This window comes from Mchenga conophoros, linkage group LG7, assembly GCF_057382185.1.
Source record: "Mchenga conophoros isolate Kocher_MC1m ecotype Shallow Benthic linkage group LG7, M_conophoros_male_GT1.1, whole genome shotgun sequence".
Lineage (NCBI taxonomy): Eukaryota > Metazoa > Chordata > Actinopteri > Cichliformes > Cichlidae > Mchenga > Mchenga conophoros.
In genome coordinates this window covers 46,347,795-46,369,971 of record NC_140532.1, presented here as the reverse complement: position 1 = coordinate 46,369,971, position 22,177 = coordinate 46,347,795, and the positions used below count along the sequence as shown (strand labels likewise).

The 22,177-nt window shown below is 39.4% G+C and overlaps 2 protein-coding genes across 2 annotated transcripts; both read left to right on the top strand.

The window, feature by feature from the left end:
- The first annotated feature begins 56 nt into the window (after nucleotides 1-56).
- surf2 (surfeit 2) lies at nucleotides 57-3,285 on the top strand. The gene is made up of 6 exons (XM_085279700.1): nucleotides 57-540; nucleotides 982-1,133; nucleotides 1,255-1,358; nucleotides 1,842-2,027; nucleotides 2,240-2,373; nucleotides 2,901-3,285. Exons 1-6 carry the CDS (start codon nucleotides 466-468, stop codon nucleotides 2,994-2,996), a joined length of 747 nt encoding a protein of 248 aa, XP_085135826.1. The 5' UTR covers nucleotides 57-465; the 3' UTR covers nucleotides 2,997-3,285.
- A 2,453-nt stretch (nucleotides 3,286-5,738) lies between these two features.
- On the top strand, nucleotides 5,739-15,586 carry surf4 (surfeit 4). Its single transcript, XM_085279698.1, has 6 exons — nucleotides 5,739-6,060; nucleotides 8,127-8,313; nucleotides 9,939-10,015; nucleotides 10,096-10,139; nucleotides 10,866-11,052; nucleotides 14,311-15,586. Exons 1-6 carry the CDS (start codon nucleotides 6,013-6,015, stop codon nucleotides 14,575-14,577), a joined length of 810 nt encoding a protein of 269 aa, XP_085135824.1. The 5' UTR covers nucleotides 5,739-6,012; the 3' UTR covers nucleotides 14,578-15,586.
- The last annotated feature ends 6,591 nt before the right edge of the window (nucleotides 15,587-22,177 follow it).

Genomic DNA, 22,177 nt, shown 5'->3' with positions numbered 1-22,177 from the left:
TCAAAGCTCACGCATGCGCTCATATGCCGGCTACTCTGTAGTTTTATGAAATCCAAGCAGAGTGGGCTGTCTGTCTTCCGTAATGCTCTCAGACCTGTCAGATGGTGGCAGTCAGCTGACTGGGCTCTGTTGTCACCTTACTTAAGCCGATTAAGGTTTAGTTTCTTAAAGGTAGCAAAAAAAGGGGAGGGGAGTATATCAAGGACCGTGGACATTATTTCTTGCAGACAATTGTCTGCTTTTGTTTAATCACACCGGTGGTTCGATAAAAGGATCGCCTGATGCCAAATGAGAGAGGTGAATGGCTAACTTCTTGTAAGATGGGTTTTACTTGATTTGATCGCTGGATGGCGCCAAGATCACACGACAGAGTCTGCGCAGTCAGCCCACGTGTTGGGAGCTTCCTTGTTGAAGCGTTGTCTTCGTCAACAAGCTGAACGAGCTGGTTTGAAGTGTTTCTAAACTATGGATGAGTTACCTGCGGACCTAAGAGAGTTCCTCCTGAATCACCCCTTTCTTCAGCTCACAGGCGGTAAAAAGGTTAGCGAGCAGATTTCTCCACGTCACACGTGCACTTCGTGTGAGCTGATGCTAACCTGCAAATTGATCTAGCACGAGCCAGGTGTTCAGATGTTGTGATTGCTAAAGAGTGCTCAACAGCGGTGTGCAATACTGCCATTTATTGTGTCGATCAGATAACAAGTTAATACAGAGCCAGTGTCGCTGATACTTGGAACTTATAAAGGCAGCTTATCCCAGCGTGTCGTGATTTATGATAAGAATTATCATCAATTTAACACAATGAGCTACATACTGATCTTAGAGGACAGAAAGAAAGTATCGATCATTTTGGACTCGTGTCAGTACCAGTGTTGGTATCAATGCTAGCGATATTTGGATTGATCCACCGACCTCTGCTGACCAAAACATTAAAGCCAATAAAAACAGCCTATTCATACCTTCGATTTTGTACTTTTTCAGATCAAATGTACTCTAAATGGCCACGAGATTCCCTGCAAATTGGCCGAGCTGCAGAAGTTCACTGAGGGGAAGAAATATGAGAAACTGAGTGCTGCAGCAGAGTTCAACTACAGCCAGTATGAGCCGCACATCGTGCCAAGCACAAAGCAACCGTAAGGACATGTTTGCTTGCCCAACAAGTGATTTTAGTAACTACAGCTGAGTAATTTTGTGATGCCATATAGATCAAAGTGGATCCTCTGATGTAATGTATGTATTTTGTTTGTGCTCTAGCAATCAGCTCTTCTGTAAGCTGACCCTTCGGCATCTCAACCGGCAGCCGCACCACGTCTTAAGGCACGTCAACGGAAAACGCTTCAAGAAAGCCCTCTCTAAATGTCAGTGCATCACTTATCTCTCCATGTGCACCTCTCCTGTAGTGTAAAGATTCAGGATGTTACTCATCTCAGCAGTCAGACTTCTTGTGTGATAGCCATCTCTCAGGAAGGAAAGCAAAGCTATCTGATGAGCTTATTCATTTGTTAGCACTTTTTTGCAGATACCAATCGTGCTTAATTTGCTCAGACCAATGTAGTCTGACATATTTGGCAATTTCTTTAATTTATTTTTTGGTGAGCTTACAGTAGTAAGATTCGGCTAATTCTATTCTTCTGCAAAGAATCAAAGTTTAAATTGCATAACGGGAAGGAAACAATACCACAATCTGTCATTTGTTACATAAATAAATAATCAGAAGGTGAGAAAATGTCAGTAAATACAGACTTGATATATGAGTATGCATAAAACACTGAGGGTATGGGTTGTTGTATAGTTACACTGTGAATGTGATGGCTAACACAACTGCCTTATGCCTTCTCTAGATGAAGAATGTGTGAAGCAGGGGATTGAATTCATTCCAACCAGACTGACGCAGAAAAGGCCCAGAAACACTGAAGAGGAGGGCGGTCGAGGAAACCCTTCCAAGCATTCAAGCAGCACGTGGGAACCCTCATCCAGTGATGACGGTCATAGTGACTCTGAGGACAGCATGAGCGACCTCTACCCCCGTCAGTATCTCCCATCTACACACATTAGATTCATTTGACCACTGATTTCAGGAGAAGCACACTGTCCATCGGAAGAACCAATATTAGTCAGGATAATTGTCGAGTTTTACATGACTGGTTCTCCATTGAATCCACATATAATGGCACAGATTAGTGAAACTCTTGTAGCGGGCCTGTTTTACTGCTCTGTAACACCATGTATTTGTCCACAGCCTCCATATTCACTTTGAAAAACCAAGCAGAAGAAAGTATGGAGGACGGAAGGAAAGAGGAGGAAGATGACTTTCAGACAGATGAGGATGAAGAAATGGAGGTTGAAAAACAGGCGGTGCAGAAACGCAAAAAGGTCTGTGGAATAATATACATTCGCCTGACACTTTATTAGGTACACTTACCGAGCTTATTCCCCTTTTGCCTTTGGAACGGCCTTAATTGTTCATGGTATAGATTCTCAATGTGCCGGAAACCTTCCTCAGTGATTTTGGTCCATCTTGACATGATAGCATCACATAGTTGCTGCACATTTGTGATGTGAATGTTCTGGTCAACCAAGTTCCAAGGATGCTCTGTTGGGTTGAGATCTGGTGACTTTGGAGGCGGTTTGAGTACAGTGAACTCATTGTCATGTTCAGAAAACCAGTTTAAAATGATTTCAGCTTTGTGACGTGGTTTGTTATCCTGCTGAAATCAGCCATCAGAAGATGGGTACACTGTGGTCATAAAGGGGTGGACATGGTTAGCGTGGTACTTAATTTGTCCTATGGGGCCCATAGTGTGCATAGAAAATTTCCTACACCACCACCAGCCTGAACTGTTGAGGCAGGATGGGTCTACTTTCATGCTGTTTATGCTATTTGTCTTTTTCTCTTTCAGGCTCAGGGTGGTGGATTTCACAAGAAACAAAGAAATAACAGCTGGAGATCAAGCAAAATGAAAAAGAAACACAGAAAAGCCCAAAATGGAAAGTAAAATCCAAACCCCCATATGAAGAGTATTTTTATATACCCTGCCACGACATCTAGTTTGGAGTGTTATTCCTGTGTCAGAATCAGCCTGTGACCCTTCAACATCTATTACGCGAGGATGTTTTTGGTTCCTGAGTTCCACTGGTCCAACAAAGGCTGATTTACATGATGCATAGAAAATGTGTTTAAAAGTTCCTTTGGACTGGATAAGGTGTGTTTTCTGGTTTGCATTCAACTGCACTAGTGTAAAATATAACTCGGTTTGAATTTGCAAGAACTGTCTGTCTTTTTTTTTTAAAAACATTTACTCCAATTTTTAACCTAAAAAATGCTTCAAATTATTCTGTTAGGTTTGCAACTTGATATCATACGACAAACTTCAGCAACTACACACAACACATCTGCATCTTTTCCACGAGAACGGAGATTTATCTGACCATCGAGATCTGATTTTACTGGTTGTTGTGCACTGAGGATGCAAACTTTTCTTCAACACAGATTTGCAGCTAAAGATGGAAAATGAAACATTTCCGCTCACAGTTTTTTATATGACTTTTAAGGAAGCGAGAACAGATCTTGTTCTAGTGCTGCAATAAGCTTCACCAATGATGGACTGTTGTTGCTCTATATGGAGCACCACAATAAGCTTTAATCCATCTCATTTAATGTACAGTTTAGTTTTAGAGTTTTTACAAAATTTAACAGCAAAGAATCAGGGGTCTTATTGTTAATTTCCCTCTGTACTGTGGTACTGAAGGTTGGGAATCTGGTTATCGATGAGCCACACAGGTGTATTATCACCAAGATGTTGAAAATTCATAATCGTAAGTCTCTTGCATATGATCTCATTCACCAGGACAGCTGCCTGTCAGCCATTGTCCGTACAGTAAAATTCAGAGAACTTGATTGAAACTGATTGTTTCTTTAAATGGTGCCTTTGTTCAGTGGCTGATACTATTGTGATTTGTCGAAGGCATGGCTGATCTGCTGTAATCTTAGTGTAAATAAAGTAATTTGAACCTTACATGTACATCTAAAGTCATGGTCCGAAGTTTACATATATTCATCGAGGACTTGAGTTGGGTAAACAAGTTGGAATTTGTTTTGGATTTTCTCTAATCCACATAGGGCTGTATACCACACAGGGGTATACATACAGGCTCAATTAGATACATAAAGTCAGTTGATAGTATTGAAATAAGTGGTACTAAAGGTTCATCTGTTTAGTGATCATGATGGACTAAAACTGGTAGTATCTGAATAAGGAGGATTTCTTTGACATTCACTGGATTTAACCAATACTCAGAACAATGGGACTGTCTAAGGTCTAAGAAGGATAGCTGTAGATTTACACAAGTTGGGACGGTCTCCTGAAGCCATTTTAAACAACTGCAGATTTGAGGATCATCAGTTCAGACAACTGTATGTTAATATAACTTATTCAAATGTGTCACTACTTTAACAAAAAAACCTGCAAAGATTTGTTTTAGAGGGGTAAAGGTGAAGCTTCCAAAACTAAGAAGACTGTACCAGCTGTCAAGCATGTTGATAGTAGCACTGTGCTCTGGGGCTGTTTTGCGGCCAGTGGTACTGGTACATTGCACAAAGTGGATGGAATAATGAAGGACTACCTCCAAATAACTTCACTTCAAAACCAAACAGTTGAAATTTGGACAACGATCCCTAACACACATCAAAGCTGGTTTTTGAATGGATGAAGCAGGTTAACGTTAAAGTTCTGGATTTGCCTTGCTAAAGACTCAAACTCAAAAACATTTGTTCATTTGCCTGGAAACCAACCAATTTAAATGAAGTCTTAATAATTGTGTCTAATTGTGTCAGCAAAAGTGGTTAGAACCTGTTAATGGTTACCAGATAAGATAAAACTTGCTAAGGAACATTTAACCAAATATTATTTGGGGAGTACGTATTCTGCCTGTATATTTAGTAGAAAAAAATCCCAAATAAATTCAAACTTGTGCAGCCATTTCTTGTTTTTTTGTTTTGTTTTGTTTAAAGAAAAATATTGAAGATGTATGCTGTACAAACATTAATTCCACTCTGGGTAAAGAATAGTTCAAAGAGATCAAAAACAAAACTTCCCATGACATTCATGCTCATCATGAGTGTATGTAAACCTCTGACCACAACTTTACCATACGTGACTGTTAATATCTCACAGGAGATGACGGCTCACTGTATGATCGCACTATTAAAATAATTAAATAGCCTTTAAAGCCACTAGATTATGCCTAAACTAAAATGGTCTTTTACAGACCTGTCAAATTTATATCCAGAACTGCATCAGTTTGTTCGGGTGCCACCGAAAATACGGCAGAACATCTGAAAACAAGATAAAACAAAAAATCCCAATATATATTACTATTTTTCTTTTAATTATCTACTAAACAAATTGGTTTAAATATAATTTCTCTGACGGTTACTTAAACTTTGCTTAGTGTTGAAATTAAGTGTAATAAAATTGTTTAACTCAGCTTACATTGTATAGATTAGTAGTATTTTAAATATGTTATCTTTTTACAGACCCTATTAGACAGTTTACATACAAACTATAACCATATCTCTAAAAGATTAATTATCAGAAAGAAATTTTAAAAGCACAGAGGTATGACTGTCTAAGGGAAACGGTCTAACTAACAGGTTATAGTGATATTAACATCAGGTGGGTTTGGGGCTGTAAAGCAGCGCTTGTTTACTTGTGTACAGCCGTAAACAATCCCCAGCGGCGAGCCGGAGGACCCCGTACGGATCGGTATACGTGGCACACCGCGGTTGCAGTGCCATGTAGGGGGGCTCGCTCCGTCTCGCTCGTCAAATCGCGGGGCATTGTGGGGCGGAGGCGGCCTTTCTCTGAGTCCAGGCAGTCGGGAAATCTTCAAGTAAATAACGTTAACAGTGGCAGGAACAGAGCGAACACAGCTTGCGGAAAAAAAAACCCAACGCACCGAAGCCGTGTTGCGCCGAGCCTTAAACATTACAGCTGGTAAAATTACACGAATATGGGGCAGGAGGATCTTATGAACACCGCTGAAGACGTGGCAGACCAGGTAACTTGATTTTTTCCCCGCACAGCAGCTCACACTGCTAACCGCTGCTAGCAGGTTAGCTGCTAACTAGTTTGTTCAGAATGAAGTTAACCGTTTCCTCTTGTCGTCTGTCGGCTACTCTTTCTGCGTTCCTGCCGACGGCTTCAACTCTTGTTTTAATTTGGGTGACAAATGCTGGAGATGCCTGTCATGTGTGTCGGGATGGGTTTGATAGCAATATTGAGTCACACCGACCAGATGAAACTGGTAGCTAAATTGACTAAGAAAGAGCTGGGTGACAGGAGCACATTTGGTTGTTCCTTCATTGTGTCAGTTATTCGGCTTGCTTCTAGCCACACGGGTTATTAACATTATTATGTTGCCAGACTGCTGTTGTGAAATCACTTATGATGGCTCCAAAGTTGTGGGCTAACCCTAACACGTTACTCAGTTAGCACTCTTAGTGCTTAGCACCGCTGATATTTTCTCTATTACACCGGCCGCATCTGTGCTTCTATACCTTGCTTTGGCTTTTCTGTTATTTATATTCATGTGATTACAACCAACTTGGCATGAGCTGACGCCAAGATAAGCGTTCAGGTAGCCTCCTGACCCTTGTTTTGCAACCACTGGGGACCATCCTCTCCACGTATGTGGTTTTATATCTTCCTTGTTCCTTCAAAACGTTGAGCTCTCTGTGCTGTAGGTTACTGGTCTCACGTTTTTGCAAAGCAGAGCACAGATAAAGAAGCTCAAAGTAATCAAATATCATGGAGCCAGTTCTGCATACGTTTACGACCCTTCGTGTTGACTGAACTCAGTCCAAATCCCAGAAAATGTTCCCTAATTTCATAACGCCTGATTGATTTATATTTGGCCATCACGAGTGCTGTGAAAGATTACATGGGAAAAGTACACACCATCTGATTTGTTTGCCTTGTAGGAGGCTCACTGAAGCTCAATGCAAGGGGCACATCCCTCACTAATGAGTACTGAGCTAGCATTTTACCCAGACTTAACACTTCGAAAGAGTGTATTTCTGTGCTGTTGCAGCAACCTTTGGGCTTGTTAGGATTGGCTCCAAGTTGGTCCATTCATGTCTCGCACAGCAGTCAGAGTGAGAGTTGGTGGATGCTGATAGGCTGCTGAGATCTGACTGTGCTGATGTGGACTGCTGGATAGGCGGGCCAGAGGGCAGGCCATTTCTGCTCTCCTGTGTGACTAGTGTCTGGGAAGTACATGAATTCTTCTTGAGAGAAGAGCCTCAGTTACTTAATTTGTGTTTTGTTTAAATGTTCATCACATTTTGTCTTTGAAGAAATACTTTTTAGTTGAACAAAGCTGTGCTGTGTTGAAATATCTATCAGTAATTCTGCTATTTGCATGTATGAGACTCTCACACCTTTGAAGTTAGTTTGATTAGCTTTGTTTTATTAGATGCTCAACCAGATTGATTAATGAGGCAAGAACATCATATAGAGCAGGGGTATCCCCACAGCTATAACATGTGCTCTTACCAGTAGCAGTTTATATAAAGAGATCAAATTAATATTGAACAAACTTGAGTTCAGCTTATTTGTGTGACGCTTCGAACCAGTCCCAGTTTCTCACATAGCCCCTTGAGATAATTGATTGCCCAACCCTGATATAGAGTGTAACATCTTCATCTTTTATTTAATGTTTTTTGGAGTGCTGATTATAGAAAAATATTGCTAGTGATTTTTGGCATACTATCACACTAATCTTTAAAAAAAAAAAAATTACAACCAGCCTTCCACAGTCTGGAGGGGACTAAATTTTGTGTGGCACAATAAATGTTTTGTCTTGATTATCTTATTATAATAACCATTCCCAGATGAAATTCAATTAGTTGCGCAGCTCTAATTAGACACTGGCGTCTCCCGCACAGTGGTGTGTTTGACTGTTAGCAGGTAAGTATATATTTATTTAAAGAGCCTTTAGGGAACTTTTTAGTGGATTTTAAGGCTTGGTGACATTGAATTATATTTATACAATATAGCATAATCAAAATTACCTCTTTCCATCCCTCTTCAGACCTTGTCAGTCATTTTTCCTCTCTTTCCCAGTTCCTGCGGGTAACCAAACAGTACCTGCCCCACCTGGCTCGTCTGTGTCTCATCAGCACCTTCCTCGAAGATGGCATCCGCATGTGGTTCCAGTGGAATGAGCAGCGAGACTACATTGAGGCAACCTGGAACTGTGGCTACTTTCTCGCTACATGCTTTGTGCTGCTTAACCTCATCGGACAGCTCGGTGAGTAAACGGGAGCAGTCCTAATTAAAATTGCCAAACAAATCTAGGTGACATCTTTAATGTTAGCTCTTTGATGAGATAAATAAAAATAGTTTAGTTCATGTATTGAAACTACGAGTGAAGCAGGAAGCATCAGTACAGTATTTGTTCAGCATGAACTGTTACTTCCCAGTGTACACCATTCTAATTAGGCATAACTTCAATACATGTTCCTTCATGAACTCTATAATGTTCACTTTTGTGGTAGCTGTTGTAGAAAGGGTTTGATTTAAGCATCTGGTTACTCTAGAGTCTAGAGTAACCAGATGCTTAAATCAAACCCTCTAGAGTCTAGACCTTTGATACATATTGTGGACAAATTCAACGAGGACTGACTTAAAAACAGAAAAACACGTTTTTATGATGCAAAAAAGATCATGATAGAATTACTTCGATAGCATTAGTTTCAGGCATCAGTCAAGTAGACCTAGAGACCAGTCGCCAACACCCTGGCAATCGACCTGAATTCACAAAGCAAAGGCCAGCAACTACTTGCCAGCCAGAGAATATAGTTTTTCTCTAGAGTGTTTCTCAGTAATGGACTCGTTCTTGTATAGTGCTTTTTTTTTTTTTTTTAACTCTACTACTCAAAGTGTTTGAATCATGTCTCATTCACCCATTCAGAGCCATTCATACAAACACTTTGTTTTTGTCTAAGTTCTTTATATCTAACAGTGACTCAGCAACTTGCAGTTCAATGTCTTTAAATTCTGATAATGGTTAAATCCAGCCAGGGATTGAACCACCAACCTTCCAATGAGTGGAAGGCCTGCTGTACCTCCTGAGCCTGGACCTCCATGACTACAGCTTTAGCATTTGATTTTAGGCAGCTTCCAACTAGGCATTATTTTCTTTTGCAGAGTACTATAGTAGGTTTGGATGCTTTCTGGTTCAGTATAAGTCTTATTTATTTAATACTGGGCTTTGGCGCAGCCACACAGGTCATTTCTTTCCACCTCCCTTTACGATAGTTTGTCCTTTTGATTGGCTGCACCTTCGCAAACAGAAGATCTGAGCAGCAGATGACTGGGGCTTCTGTGCTAACAGGCAGTGTACCTGCAGTGTTCAAATTAAGCATGTCTGTACTCTTTGACATCACACATGAAAATAAAAATTTTGCATAACTGAGCACTTGATAAGCCTGAGGCCTTGACTCACAGGGATTATTTGTAAATTGCACATGCACACACAACTCTTGCAGGAAGTCATAAACAGTGTGAGCAAAATGTATGTGTCCCACATTTTGTCTGTCTGCTGCTCATCTACCTCCACCTCACACTATCCCAAACATCCTTATCTATCACACTGACCCTCTACATCCATCCTGACCCTCCCTTGAGGATTTCATCTTTTCCTTTAACATCCTTTTTGTAATATATCCACTATCCCTCCACTGCACATGCCCAAGCCATCTAAGCCTCACCCTTCTAACAGCAAAGTTAATCTAACACAAATATGTAATATAATCCTATTGATAAAGCACTGCAAATTATGGTTTATGATTGCATTTTGCAACGTAAAGAGAAGAACGGACCATATGAGAAGCATTCAAGGCTTAACTCTTCTTATTGTCCCTGCCCAAACAGGTGGTTGTGTCCTCATCCTCAGTAGAAATTTTGTACAGTATGCCTGCTTTGGACTATTTGGGATCATAGCGCTACAGGTGAGAACAGTCGTATTATATTTCCTTTCTTTTTATGTCACTGTGTCTAATCTGAATGTTGTGGTTTTTTTCCCCACCAGACGGTTGCATACAGCATTTTATGGGACCTTAAATTTTTGATGAGGTAGGTGTCACTAGGTGCTGAACTGAAACACAACTTTAATATCATGCATGACAAAATCAAACTTCAAACAAAAGCAGCCATCACTTTTTACTGACATGTTGTTTCAATTCAAGTTTGCTCACGAGTGATGAAGCAGAAGCGGATGCTTTTTGTGGTGCCTTCTGATAACATTTTCATTTAACTTGAATTAGAACTAGTTTAATCAATAAGGGAAAAAAATATAGTGTAGGATTGCAGGAATAGAAAGTCTAATCTCCTCGTAGTGGCATTATATCAGAATACATCACCGTTTCCAAACAGACACCAACACTTAGGATTACCGTAATTACTGTGGAGAAGACCTGTGATTTAGATTTAAACACCATCAGGCTGGATGAATCATGGGTCTCTGGAGAAATCTGTTAAATATAGTGCCACGTTTGTCTGTTTATGCATTTTGTGGGCATTTAATTCATGTCAGGAGAGAGTTGTAGTATAATGTAGTAAATCAGCTCTATAATTAACAGAAAAATAGTCAAATTTGATAGCTGAAACATTCGTGTTATTCAGAATAAAATATAAAAACATTCTCGCCATACAAGTAGGCATAAGTTAATGGAGTAGTTCCCTTACCCTGCTAATTAAACAACAATCGGATTGTCACCATTTGACAAGTTAAGAGGGATGGCTTTTTTCTGCTCATTTGAGGACACTGTTCAAAAATAACTGTCCTCTCTCCTCTTCAAGAAACCTGGCCCTTGGAGGTGGTCTGCTGCTGCTACTGGCTGAATCTCGTTCAGAAGGAAAAAGCATGTTTGCTGGAGTCCCCTCCATGGGAGAGAGTTCACCGAAGCAGTACATGCAGCTGGGCGGTCGAGTACTCTTGGTGCTCATGTTCATGACCCTGTTACACTTCGACTCCAGCTTCTTCTCTGTGAGTTCAGACACAATCAAATACCCATACGTTCTCCAGCCGCTTCATACAGATGGTTTTCCTGTCATTAAAAATAGTTTTATTGCAATAGCCTTGAATTAACTATACATTAAGTCTCATGTCATACTACCACGACAGGTGATCAAGATGATACATATTATATTTATATGCATTTCTAAATAATGCAGGAACCATACTGACTGGTTTGCATCTAAACCATGTTTTAAACGTCACATCAGAAATCTTAAAATGACTGCTAGACAATGTTCCCTCTAATTTTTCATGTGTCCGAGCGAACACACAGACTCCCTGAGCGGTCCCTTGGACCACTGAGCAACAGCAGACGTGTGCACTGTGGTCACGCCAGCATCAAATCCATCCAAGTTACATGGTTTATTAAAATAATCAAATTACAGCATTTACATTTATGTTAGACTACTTTTAATTAACTGCTTTAGCCCACTTACAATGAAAAAAAAAAATCTTGTTCATGACCTGTGTAGAATGGTAACACTATTAGAAGTAAAAATAACTTCAACTCCAATTTTGAAAACACAATTTTCTATTTTTCTTTTATTTTTCTTTTTTGTTATAAAGCTCCGACTTGTATTATGAGTCTGTGGTCTGGGAGAGAGTCCTGTAACTCTCTGTCTGCAAAACACAGTACATAATGACCAATGTTGGGCAATTCATTATATAGTTACTACTTCAAAAAAGTTACTGAGCTTTGCAAACAAAGTTTTTTGGGGGTTTTTTGCAGCTGTTTACCTAAAAATGCAGCCAAGGCGTTTTTGGTTTTTTTTGTTTGTTTGTTGTTGTTTTTTAAATAAACATTTCAAACTATTTACAGAACAATCAGCTGTTCTGCATCAAATTTGATGCCACACAAATGATTTGTGCCACTCCAAAAAATAATTTCTGTCCACTATGAGATAAAGGAGAACAACAGCCTGATACCTGCAGGCCCGACAACAGGAGATGTATCACTCCTGTAACACCTGTAACATTCAGCAGTCGCCTCATTGTTCTGACACACACAACAAAACTATTGACTACACTACACACACACTAACTACACAAGATTTGCGCTAAACGTCTCAAAACACAGCCGTCACTCCTAAAACTTCCCCCTCCCTAAACATCTAAATGCCATGTTGCCATATCATTTTTTGATTGGTCGACATGGTACATTTTCCCACCAATAGGAGGGGGGGGGGGGGGGGGGGGGGGTTTCTGGTTTTGGTTTTGCTCACAGGCGGAGAGTGCTTTCGAGCGTTTTCCTTATAAAATGCCATTTTTACCGTTTCTTCCCGCAGTAAATGTAAACAACGATAGTATTCAGGAAGAAAACCAAACATTGCATGTATTTTTATCATAACTCTGGTTTTACGTGGCCTATCAACACAATTTAAAAACTGGTATAAAGTCCACACTTTTTCCATCAATTGTTCTGTCTGTCCTGCTCACATCTCCAATGGTTGTCCACGTTGTCATTAACGTGGCTTCACTCCCCATCAGCCACGCCGCTTTGCTAGCTAAAACACCGGTGTCGGCACATAAGGACGCTGTCATAGCCTGTCAACGACGTCGATTAGCTGCGTATATATGAGTGTGAATCACGTGATCAGCTAGACTATGGGATAAGGTGGCATCGTTCTATTCCTATACTGGAGCAGCCAGTCACTTACTGACTAACACTGCAAAACAGAGTTGTTAACGTATTTACTTTAATTTCAATTCAGGTTAGATTTTTTTTTTTTTTGTGTGTGTGTGTGCAAAGACCGTGCCAGCAGTGTGCAATTGCGCACGCGCGCAGCTTAGAGGGAACATTGCTGCTAGATATTTACTTAATCTTTACACGTTACTATTGATCAACTAAATACAAGTGGTAACATGTACGTTTCTGTAAATAATATGACCAAAGATTCACAATAAAATGTGTCCAAATAGTCGGATATTACACAGTAATGAACATTATATTCATTATGCACACAATTGTACGGTATTTTATTTACATTTGTGTCACATATCATTTTAGTTCATTATCCTCTATAGAGAATGGTATTTGTGGTGAACTCAGATTTGCTCAAAGGTCACACAGTCATCACAGTCAACACTCAGTCTCTGTTTGCTCAGCTTTTATTGTCATGATGCCATAAATGTGTAATCAACACACTGCAAAAGAGGTCATGAAAGAGCGTGCATTTATACTCACTGTACTTTAATTTCACTTATTTTTTTCTGAGATTTAATGTTATCATTAACATTGCCTCAAATTGCAGATTTTCCTCATGTCTCACAGTCTAATTACGTGCTTCATGTGAATCAGGGGGTTCTCACCTGGATTTAAAGAAATGTTTTATTCTATTGTGCGATACTTTCAGCTTCTCCCTTAAGCTTTGACTGTACTTTATGAACCAGCAACAGTGATGTAAATTTTGTCATATGACCGTAATGGTAAATGGCCTGTATTTGTATAGCGCTTTACTTAGTCCCTATGGACCCCAAAGTGCTTTACACTACATACAGTCATCCACCCATTCACATACACATTCACACACTGGTGATGGCAAGCTACATTGTAGCCACAGCTGCCCTGGGGCGCACTGACAGAGGCAGTAAGGATGAAGGTCTGTGCGGGTGTCCAGCTGTCAGCCTGTCTTGTTTTGTTTTGTTGTACTCCTCCGCATCAAATTTACTTTAAAATGTCCCAACTATGCATGCACCCAGGCACTGGACTAAGTATAACAGAAAAGACTACTCAGCCATCATGTCTTCAGCTGTGTATGTCGATGCCCACAACAGAGTTTAATCAAGCCTTTATTTCTCAAGGGGCTGCCACAGCGGATGGATCCGCATATTTGATTTGGTCCAAATTTTATGCCAGATGCCCTTCCTAATGCAATCGTCCCATTTATCTGGGGGCTGACACTAAGACTACACTGCTTTGTAACTCCCCCCAAGGCAAGGGGTCTCAAACTGAGGCCAATGTGTTAACCACTGGCTGTGATTAAGTCTTAAATAACTAAAGCCCAAGGTGTACTTTAAAGTTTTAGGGTGGTATATATGATTTGCTCTAAGTAGATTAAAAGTGTCCTGTAGCCTTTTTTTGTTGTTCTTCAAACTCTGTCCTAGTAGTATAAATATTAATAAATCAGAAATATTAAGTAAATGCTTAATAACATGGGCTCATCCCTCAGATTTACACCACAGATTGCAATCCTCATGATTTTCATATGAACTCGCCTTCTTCCACAGATACTGCAGAACATGGTGGGGACAGCTCTCATCATCCTGGTGGCCATTGGTTTCAAAACCAAGTTAGCAGCACTGACCCTCGTAGTGTGGCTTCTGGCTATCAACTTCTACTTCAACGCTTTCTGGACCATCCCCGCCTACAAGCCCATGCACGACTTCCTCAAGTATGACTTCTTCCAGACCACGTCAGTCATTGGAGGCCTGCTGCTGGTGGTGGCTCTTGGGCCTGGTGGAGTGTCCATGGATGAGAAAAAGAAAGAGTGGTAGGCATATGAAGCACAGCATCACTAACTTCCCCTGCCAGCTGGGACAAAAGACCCTCCCCCTCCAGTTCACCAGGGTACATAGTTGTTGTTTTTTTGTTTTTGTTTTTTTGTTTTTTAAAAATTTGTTTGCTAAATCCAGAGACGCCACCTCAGCCATCATCGGACTTTTTTTCTTTCCCCACCTGCTGATTTAGGTTTTTTTTAAATTAGTGTTTTTTTGTTGTTGTTTTTTTAACTTCCTTTTCTCGTGACGGCAATGATAAACGCCCATGTAGTTCAGAGTGCAAACAACCCCCAAAAACCAGTGAATAGCAAATGGAGGAAAAGATTTATCTATTCTGTGAAGAAGAAAAGGGTTTATTTTACAGGTGTTACATGTTTAGTTAGAACTGGTTAACTGCAGCAGTTTTGGGTTTCCAGTGGATGGCGACCTTTCCCGACCATTGCATCGTTGCCGCCTGGGAACTTGGTATTGATTGAAAACAATTTTGCTCTCCAGGTTTGTTTTTTCCCCCGTTAGCCACTCTTGTCTCTCTTCCATCCGCACCATCAGTCTCAATAGACTGATGACTCCTGTTCGTGGGGAGTCAAAACCGGGTGGGATGTTGCATATTGTATACTAAGTGTTGGATTGCAGTTGTGTTTTTTCAACACAGATATTAGCTCCAGGACTTGTTAATGGGCACTTTGTACTGTACGTCTTTGGCAAATGCCTAACTAGTGAACTGTTATACAATCGGAGATAAAAGCAGGGGGGGAGACTCATCGTTTGTGAAACACCATATTCTGCGACCTAGGAAAAGCAAAGAGGACTAAGCAGAGTCACTAGCCACCTGGACTTTGTCTTTGCTCAGTGTTTTTTGCCCTGTGTAAGGAAAATCTAAAAAAAAAAAAAAAATCTGTGTATTAATTTTCAGAAGTTTATATTGTATTTTTGATCATCTTTTGTTTTGTTTTTTCTTTTGATTTTGAAATTTCATGGCGAAGAAATAAATATTCAAAAATATAAAGACACTGGCTCAGTCAGTTTTTAACAGTTATATTCTTATAAACTGGCAAATAAAGCCAAATGAATGTAAATCCTCCTTTAACAAAGTTGTGAAGTTTAAGCCTCTCCTCAGAAAACTGTAATAAGAAGTTGTTTGGACATAACCATAAAAGCATCAGTTGTTTTTGAAGTGATAAACTTTGAGTAAATACTGACCTCTGCTGGACTGTGGTGGTAAAAGTCATTCAAGACAGCGTTTGATCATTTGCAGCCATAGCGATAAAAACTTAAAACTACATATTATCAACTGGACGGGTATATTGCTGTCGTGAGTTTTAGCCACTGTTTAGGCGAGTTGGTAAACACCTCAACTCAGAAAATTAACTCTATAAAAGTTAAACTTAGATAAACTATACACAGAAATCTGATGTCAAATTAACACAGACCTCTTCAGATCTGGTGGAATTTTTAAAAAAGCATTTGCAGTCTTCTATAGCCGTGTACACTTTAGAGTTCATTCTGCGGCTTTATCAGCAATCGCATCGTCAAACAGTATTGGCCTGGTGCCACTGGCAGCCGTAAATGTAGAGTGCCCTCCACTTTTTTGGACGTACAGACACATCTAATTGTAAGACGTCATGAGTTTGTTGTCCAACATGAGAATGAGGAGAATGTGGGAGGCAGGAACAAAACAAAACCTTTTTTTTTTTTTTTTTTTTTTTTTTTTTACACAATGTTCCATTTTTAAGTTCATGATATAATTGATCATGATTATTTCTGCTTTCCTTGATGCTTTCCTTTGATTTTTGTTTTGTTTAAATATTTTATTGTGGAAAGCTCATTTTTAAACAAATAGCCATCAAACAAGGAAGTCTCCTGTATTAAGTTCAAGCTCTGTAACTTTTCCTCTCTTTCTCCTTTTACACTAAGTGGGAAAGTTTTCTAGTGATAGGAGCACTCTGTGAACTTCAAACATGTGTCACATTTTAAAGAAATGCAGCAAAATATATTTAACAAATACAACTTACATTTAACTTGACATGAAAACATATATTGTTATAGATCAGATGACATGATGACACAAATGTTGCGCTAAGGACAATTGATAGATTGAAAATCACATCACTCAGTCAGAAAAGCAAGAAATACAGTATTTGTTTTGTGTCTTAGTAAGGTACAGTCATTCATTCATCACTAGCAATACAGCAAAATTAGTCAGTGCTTTGTGTAGTGCAGAGTTGCACGGTGGCATGACAAACGAAATGTTCAGTATAAACTGCTGTTTACATTTACTAACACCATCTTGGGTTGTTAACTCAGCGTTTGTGTCATTGCTCTGACTTTCTGGGTTTGAAATCTAACTTGAGAGAGTTAAAAATCTGAGGTTGGGTGAACCTCCCCCACTGAGTCCCAGACTTGATCTGATGATAATGTGTAATCGAAAAAATTTGGGGGTTTTATGTGACGACACAAAAAATGTATAAGATCAATTTTCCTCTATGCGAGTGTTTTCAGGAAACAGGATATGCACTGGATCATGACCCCTAGTTACCCAGAAAGATGATAGAATTTAAAATGTCAAAGCGAGCGTGTGACGTCACAGCTCCCTGGTCGCCATGGCAAGCAGAGTGCGGTGACGTCGCAGTACTCGGGTTGCACCAGGCTACATCTCTGCGTGTTTGGGGTTTTTTGTTTAACTTAAATCAAAGCTGCTGAGCTTATGCGGCTACTGGTTTATATAGAAAACAATAATGTGGGCGTTGGGTTTAAACTCCACTAATGCGTATTATTATTGCATGGACTATATCATGAGGTTTAGCCACAAAAAGCTCATAGACACAGATAAGACTATTTAATCCAACACTGCCCAAACACTCCGCTGGCAAATGACTTTTTAAATCTGATAAACTCTTTTAATGTTGTTCAGTCAGTCAACTGCCCAACACATGAAGGGGTCATACTTTGGATTAGGTCTTATCTTGCAGCCTGTCACTTCTTGACAATGAAATCTAATAACATTATTAGATATGTCGAAAAGCGGAACGAAAGTGGGGAAAAGGACCGATTACAGGTATCGTTTGAGGCACTTAATCCTTGTCAACTAACCAGAAAGCCATTAAATCAGTAAAAACTATTTTAATACTAAGTATTTTTCTAAAATTGTGTCCAATAATCATCATAAACCTTGTATTTTATTTGGCATTATAAATTCAGTTCTTAATCCACCCCCTATTGATCCCCATACAGTAGTGAATATAATATGCGAAAATCTTCTGAAATTCTTCGTTAATAAATTGTAGACATCAGGTCCCACATTATTCTTATCTTTCTTGGTATTCTTCCTACTATTGACCCATTTATTCACTTTCCAACTTTTGCTGTTTTTGATCACTTCGAGCCAGTGTTACATTCACTACTTAATGAAATAGTTAATAACTTGAAACTTTCAAAATGTTCTTGGATGTCATTCCACCTAGATTGCTGAAAGATGTTTTTGACACTGTTGGTATATATTTGCTCTTCATTGCAAATAGCAGTCTGCAGTCTGGGTCTGTTCCCCCTGACTTTAACCCTCGTGCTACCCTAGGGAAAAACGGGACCATTTTGGGTACGAAGGGCAACAGATGGGTGTAAATTTTAAGGGATGGTCAAGAGTTAAACATGCTGTGGTGGAACCTATCCTTAAAAAGCAGAACCTGGACTCAACAGTTCTATCAAATTATAAACCAATCTCCAAATTGCCCTTTCTGTGAAAAGCTCTGGAGAAAATTGTCCTCCTCCAGCTCCAGACCTTTTTATATAATCACGGCATCGGTGAAGTATTCCAGTCTGGTTTTAAAACGCATCATAGCACTGAAACTGCTACCGACTCGGGAGATTCCGCTGTTTTAATATTACTAGATCTCAGTGCTGCTACTGAAACGGTGGATCATAGGATTCTTATCTCCCGGCTGGAACAATATGCCAGTATTAAATGGATTGCATTGGAATGGGTTAAATCTTACCTATCTAATCGATGCTTCTCTGTTAGATTCAGAGACACATCATCCTCAAGGACGTCGCTCTTTTGTGGGGTCCTTCTGGGATCCATTCTTGGCCCGGTTCTCTTCTTAATTTACATGCTTCCTATGGGCTCTATTTTTTAAAAAAAAACATGGTGTCCCTTTTCACTGTTATGCTGTTGATTCACAGATCTACCTCCCACTGAAACGCAAATCTGTGAACCCTCTGAAGAGACTGTTCGATTGTCTGGAAGATTTTAAGGCATGGATGGTTTTAAATTTTCTCAATTTAAATGAACAGAAAATTGAGATCATTGTCTTCAGCCCTAGTGACCATTATGACCTTGGCCCCTTAGAAAATTATAAAAAATCATTTGTGAGAAATTTAGGTGTGATTTTTGATAGTAATTTAACATTCAATAAACAGATAAATAATGCCTTTATTTCATCTTGCCTCAACTTCTGCAACAGCCTCTACTCTGGTGTTACTGCGTCATCAATTGGCCGACTACAGCTGGTTCGAAATGCTGCGGCAAGGCTCCTGACTGGCACGCGCAAACGAGAGCACATATCCCCTATACTTACTACACCGGCTGCCAGTTAGTTTTCGAATTGATTTTAAGATCTTGATACTTGTTTTTAAAACATTGCATGGACTAGCTCCTATATATCTTTCAGATCTTCTAAATTGGTATATCTTTGAGGTCTGCGGACCAAATTCTTGTAGTTGACCCTAGGTCTAGATTAAAACACAGCCTGGAGACTGTGCAACAAGCAGTGATACCAATGCATGCATAAGTAGAGAAAAATACGTCAGGAGGGATAAAGAGAGAACGGTGGTCTGTGGCGACTATCTGCTAACCCATTTCCTTAGCGCCTGCACCCAAAAGAAAAGAGGGTGCAGTTAGCATGAACACCAAATGGGTCTCAAATAATCATAGTGTTACCTAAAAGTGCACAAATAATTAGTTGAATAATAGCTAAATATTGCTTTTATCTTGTGGACTTTTTAAGCTTTTTAATTCAGTAGTGACAATTACATTTATAAAGCACATTTCAGTAAACTCCATTTGCTACAGTGACATCTTCAGTCACTGAGACTAAAGGCATCAGTTGGATGCTGATGTAATGTTTCTCTGTCCAGATGAACAGAGTTATCTTTGCATTACTGTTGTAACAGTCTATAAAAATGTATATGTTGCTATTACTACAAAACATGTCAAACACTTAATTTTATAACTACAAAACTTTTTTCCAAATTCACCATCTTTTTCTTGACTCTTTCGTAAACCTCCATAATTTTGTGGGTCATGCAGGATAACTCTTTTACCTTAGCACATGCCTAATTGTAGATTTGATAACATATTAAGTGAAAAAAACAAAGGAAACATTTCTTTGAACAACTGCTGTATGATTATTTTTTATTTCTGATGCAAATTGATAGTCCAAGTCAGTTACATTTTCTTTTGGAAATCTGAAACCTGCTGCCCAATGCAGTTTGATTTCCATTAATTAATGCTTATTAACAACAACAGGTTGCAATATAACTTCGGCTGCCTGGTGACCGGTTTCCTTTTTGAGGTATTTTCTCAGGGTAAGCACGCGCACGCTTTTCCTCTCCAATTGCAAAATTAAATTTGCTGACCTTGATGTTTTGCTCCCTTTTCTCCTTTGATTTTTCTTTTTCACTAAGGATGTATCCTGTATAACACTTCCTGTTATACTCATCCCACTTTTGTTCTCTCAGCTGTTCCTCTTGTCTTTTTTTCTCTTTTAGCCATATGGCATTTTTTCTGCCTTCATCAATAGCTTTTAGCATTTTTGCTCTCATTTTTTCTTCTTCGATGCATCGGGCTGTAAATTCTCTGGCCTTTTTTTCCGCATAAGCCTTTTCTAATTCTGCTTCTCTTAGAGCTTTTTTAACAGCCTGTGCTTTTTGCTTTGCTTCCAGTTTTTCTGAAGCGATGTCTGCTGTTAGCTGTCTTCTTCTGACCCTGGCCATGGTGTGAGCCATTGAGAGAGCCATGTTTTTATCAACTTCTCTTTGAACAAGTTTGTCATGTTCATAGCGCTCTTTCACTTTTTGAATTTCAAGGTAAGCACGCGCACGCTTCTCCTCTCCAATTGCAAAATTAAATTTGCTGACCTTGATGTTTTGCTCCCTTTTCTCCTTTGATTTTTCTTTTTCACTAAGGACACATTCTATATAACGCTTCCTGTTATACTCATCCCACTTTTGTTCTCTCAGCTGTTCCTCTTGTCTTTTTTTCTCTTTTAGCCTTATGGCATTTTTTCTGCCTTCATCAATAGCTTTTAGCATTTTTGCTCTCATTTTTTCTTCTTCGAGGCATCTGGCTTTAAATTCTCTGGCCTTTTTTTCCGCATAAGCCTTTTCTAATTCTGCTTCTCTTAAGGCTTTTTTAACAGCCTGTGCTTTTTGCTTTGCTTCCAGTTTTTCTGAAGCGATGTCTGCTGTTAGCTGTCTTCTTCTGACCCTGGCCATGGTGTGAGCCATGGAGAGAGTCGTCTTTTTATCGACTTCTTTTTTAACAGTTATCTCACCTCCTTTCGCCATGAGGCATTTTTAAGTTTCTCTTCAATTGCCAGGTTTGGCGCCTGAAAAACCTCGATTTTTTTGTTTAATTCCGATTATTTGTGATGTTGTTCGTTGCGTTTATCGTAACCTTAAAACGTAAATATAGGTTAGTTTTAAGGTTACCTGCTAATCCTTTCGAAGAAATTTTTGATGTGTTCTTTTTGTTTTCGTTTCAGTTTTCTGTCAGCAACTGTTGCCTAGTAACAGAAAATAAAGGTAACTTGTTACGCTGGCGGGTGACGTGACGAATCCTACTTCCGGGCCTAAAGTAGTCTGCGTTTAATATGGCTTTTGTGTTGTTAACATGTTTAATGTTATGTCTTTTCTTCTATTTAATCTCAAAAAGCTCCCAAAACAGTCAGTGATCACTGTTGACCTCCCTCGGCTTTTATTACCGCTAATCATTTATTTAAACTCAGTTTTTAAAACCTTAGGATGCAACTACAGCCCAGCCCATGCAGCAGTATATGAATGACTAACCTCGTATTGTGGATGGATTATCTCAGTTGTTCTCCTGGCTGAAGTTTGGTCCTTTTACAGCATCCTGCCATGCGATTACATTTGTTCCTGACCACTGAGAACACTCACGTTAACTTTTATCGAGTGGAAAAAAAGTTAGCTTGTTTATATTATGCTAACATAGCTGTGTCGCTAGCGGTCACGTAGCACATCACCAGCTAGCCCAACTTCAGTAACCCTACAAACGTCACTGCTGTTTAGTTTTCTGTCTTCATTTATGTTGGAAGTGATAACAGAGCTGTACGTTTTAATTTGTTTCCAAAACCCCGCAGTCAGGACATACTACATTGTATTTAGATAGAAGCTAGCGAGCTAACTCCTTGCTAACTTCTAACTACATAACGCACTTATTACTTTTTTTAAAAAATATGAAACTTTATTAAGAAACAGTATATAGAACATGTATACATTCAGAACAAAATTAACATATGCCAGGGGGTGTAATACAATGAATTACAAACATTCAAATAATTTGTAATTACTACAAATAGTAATA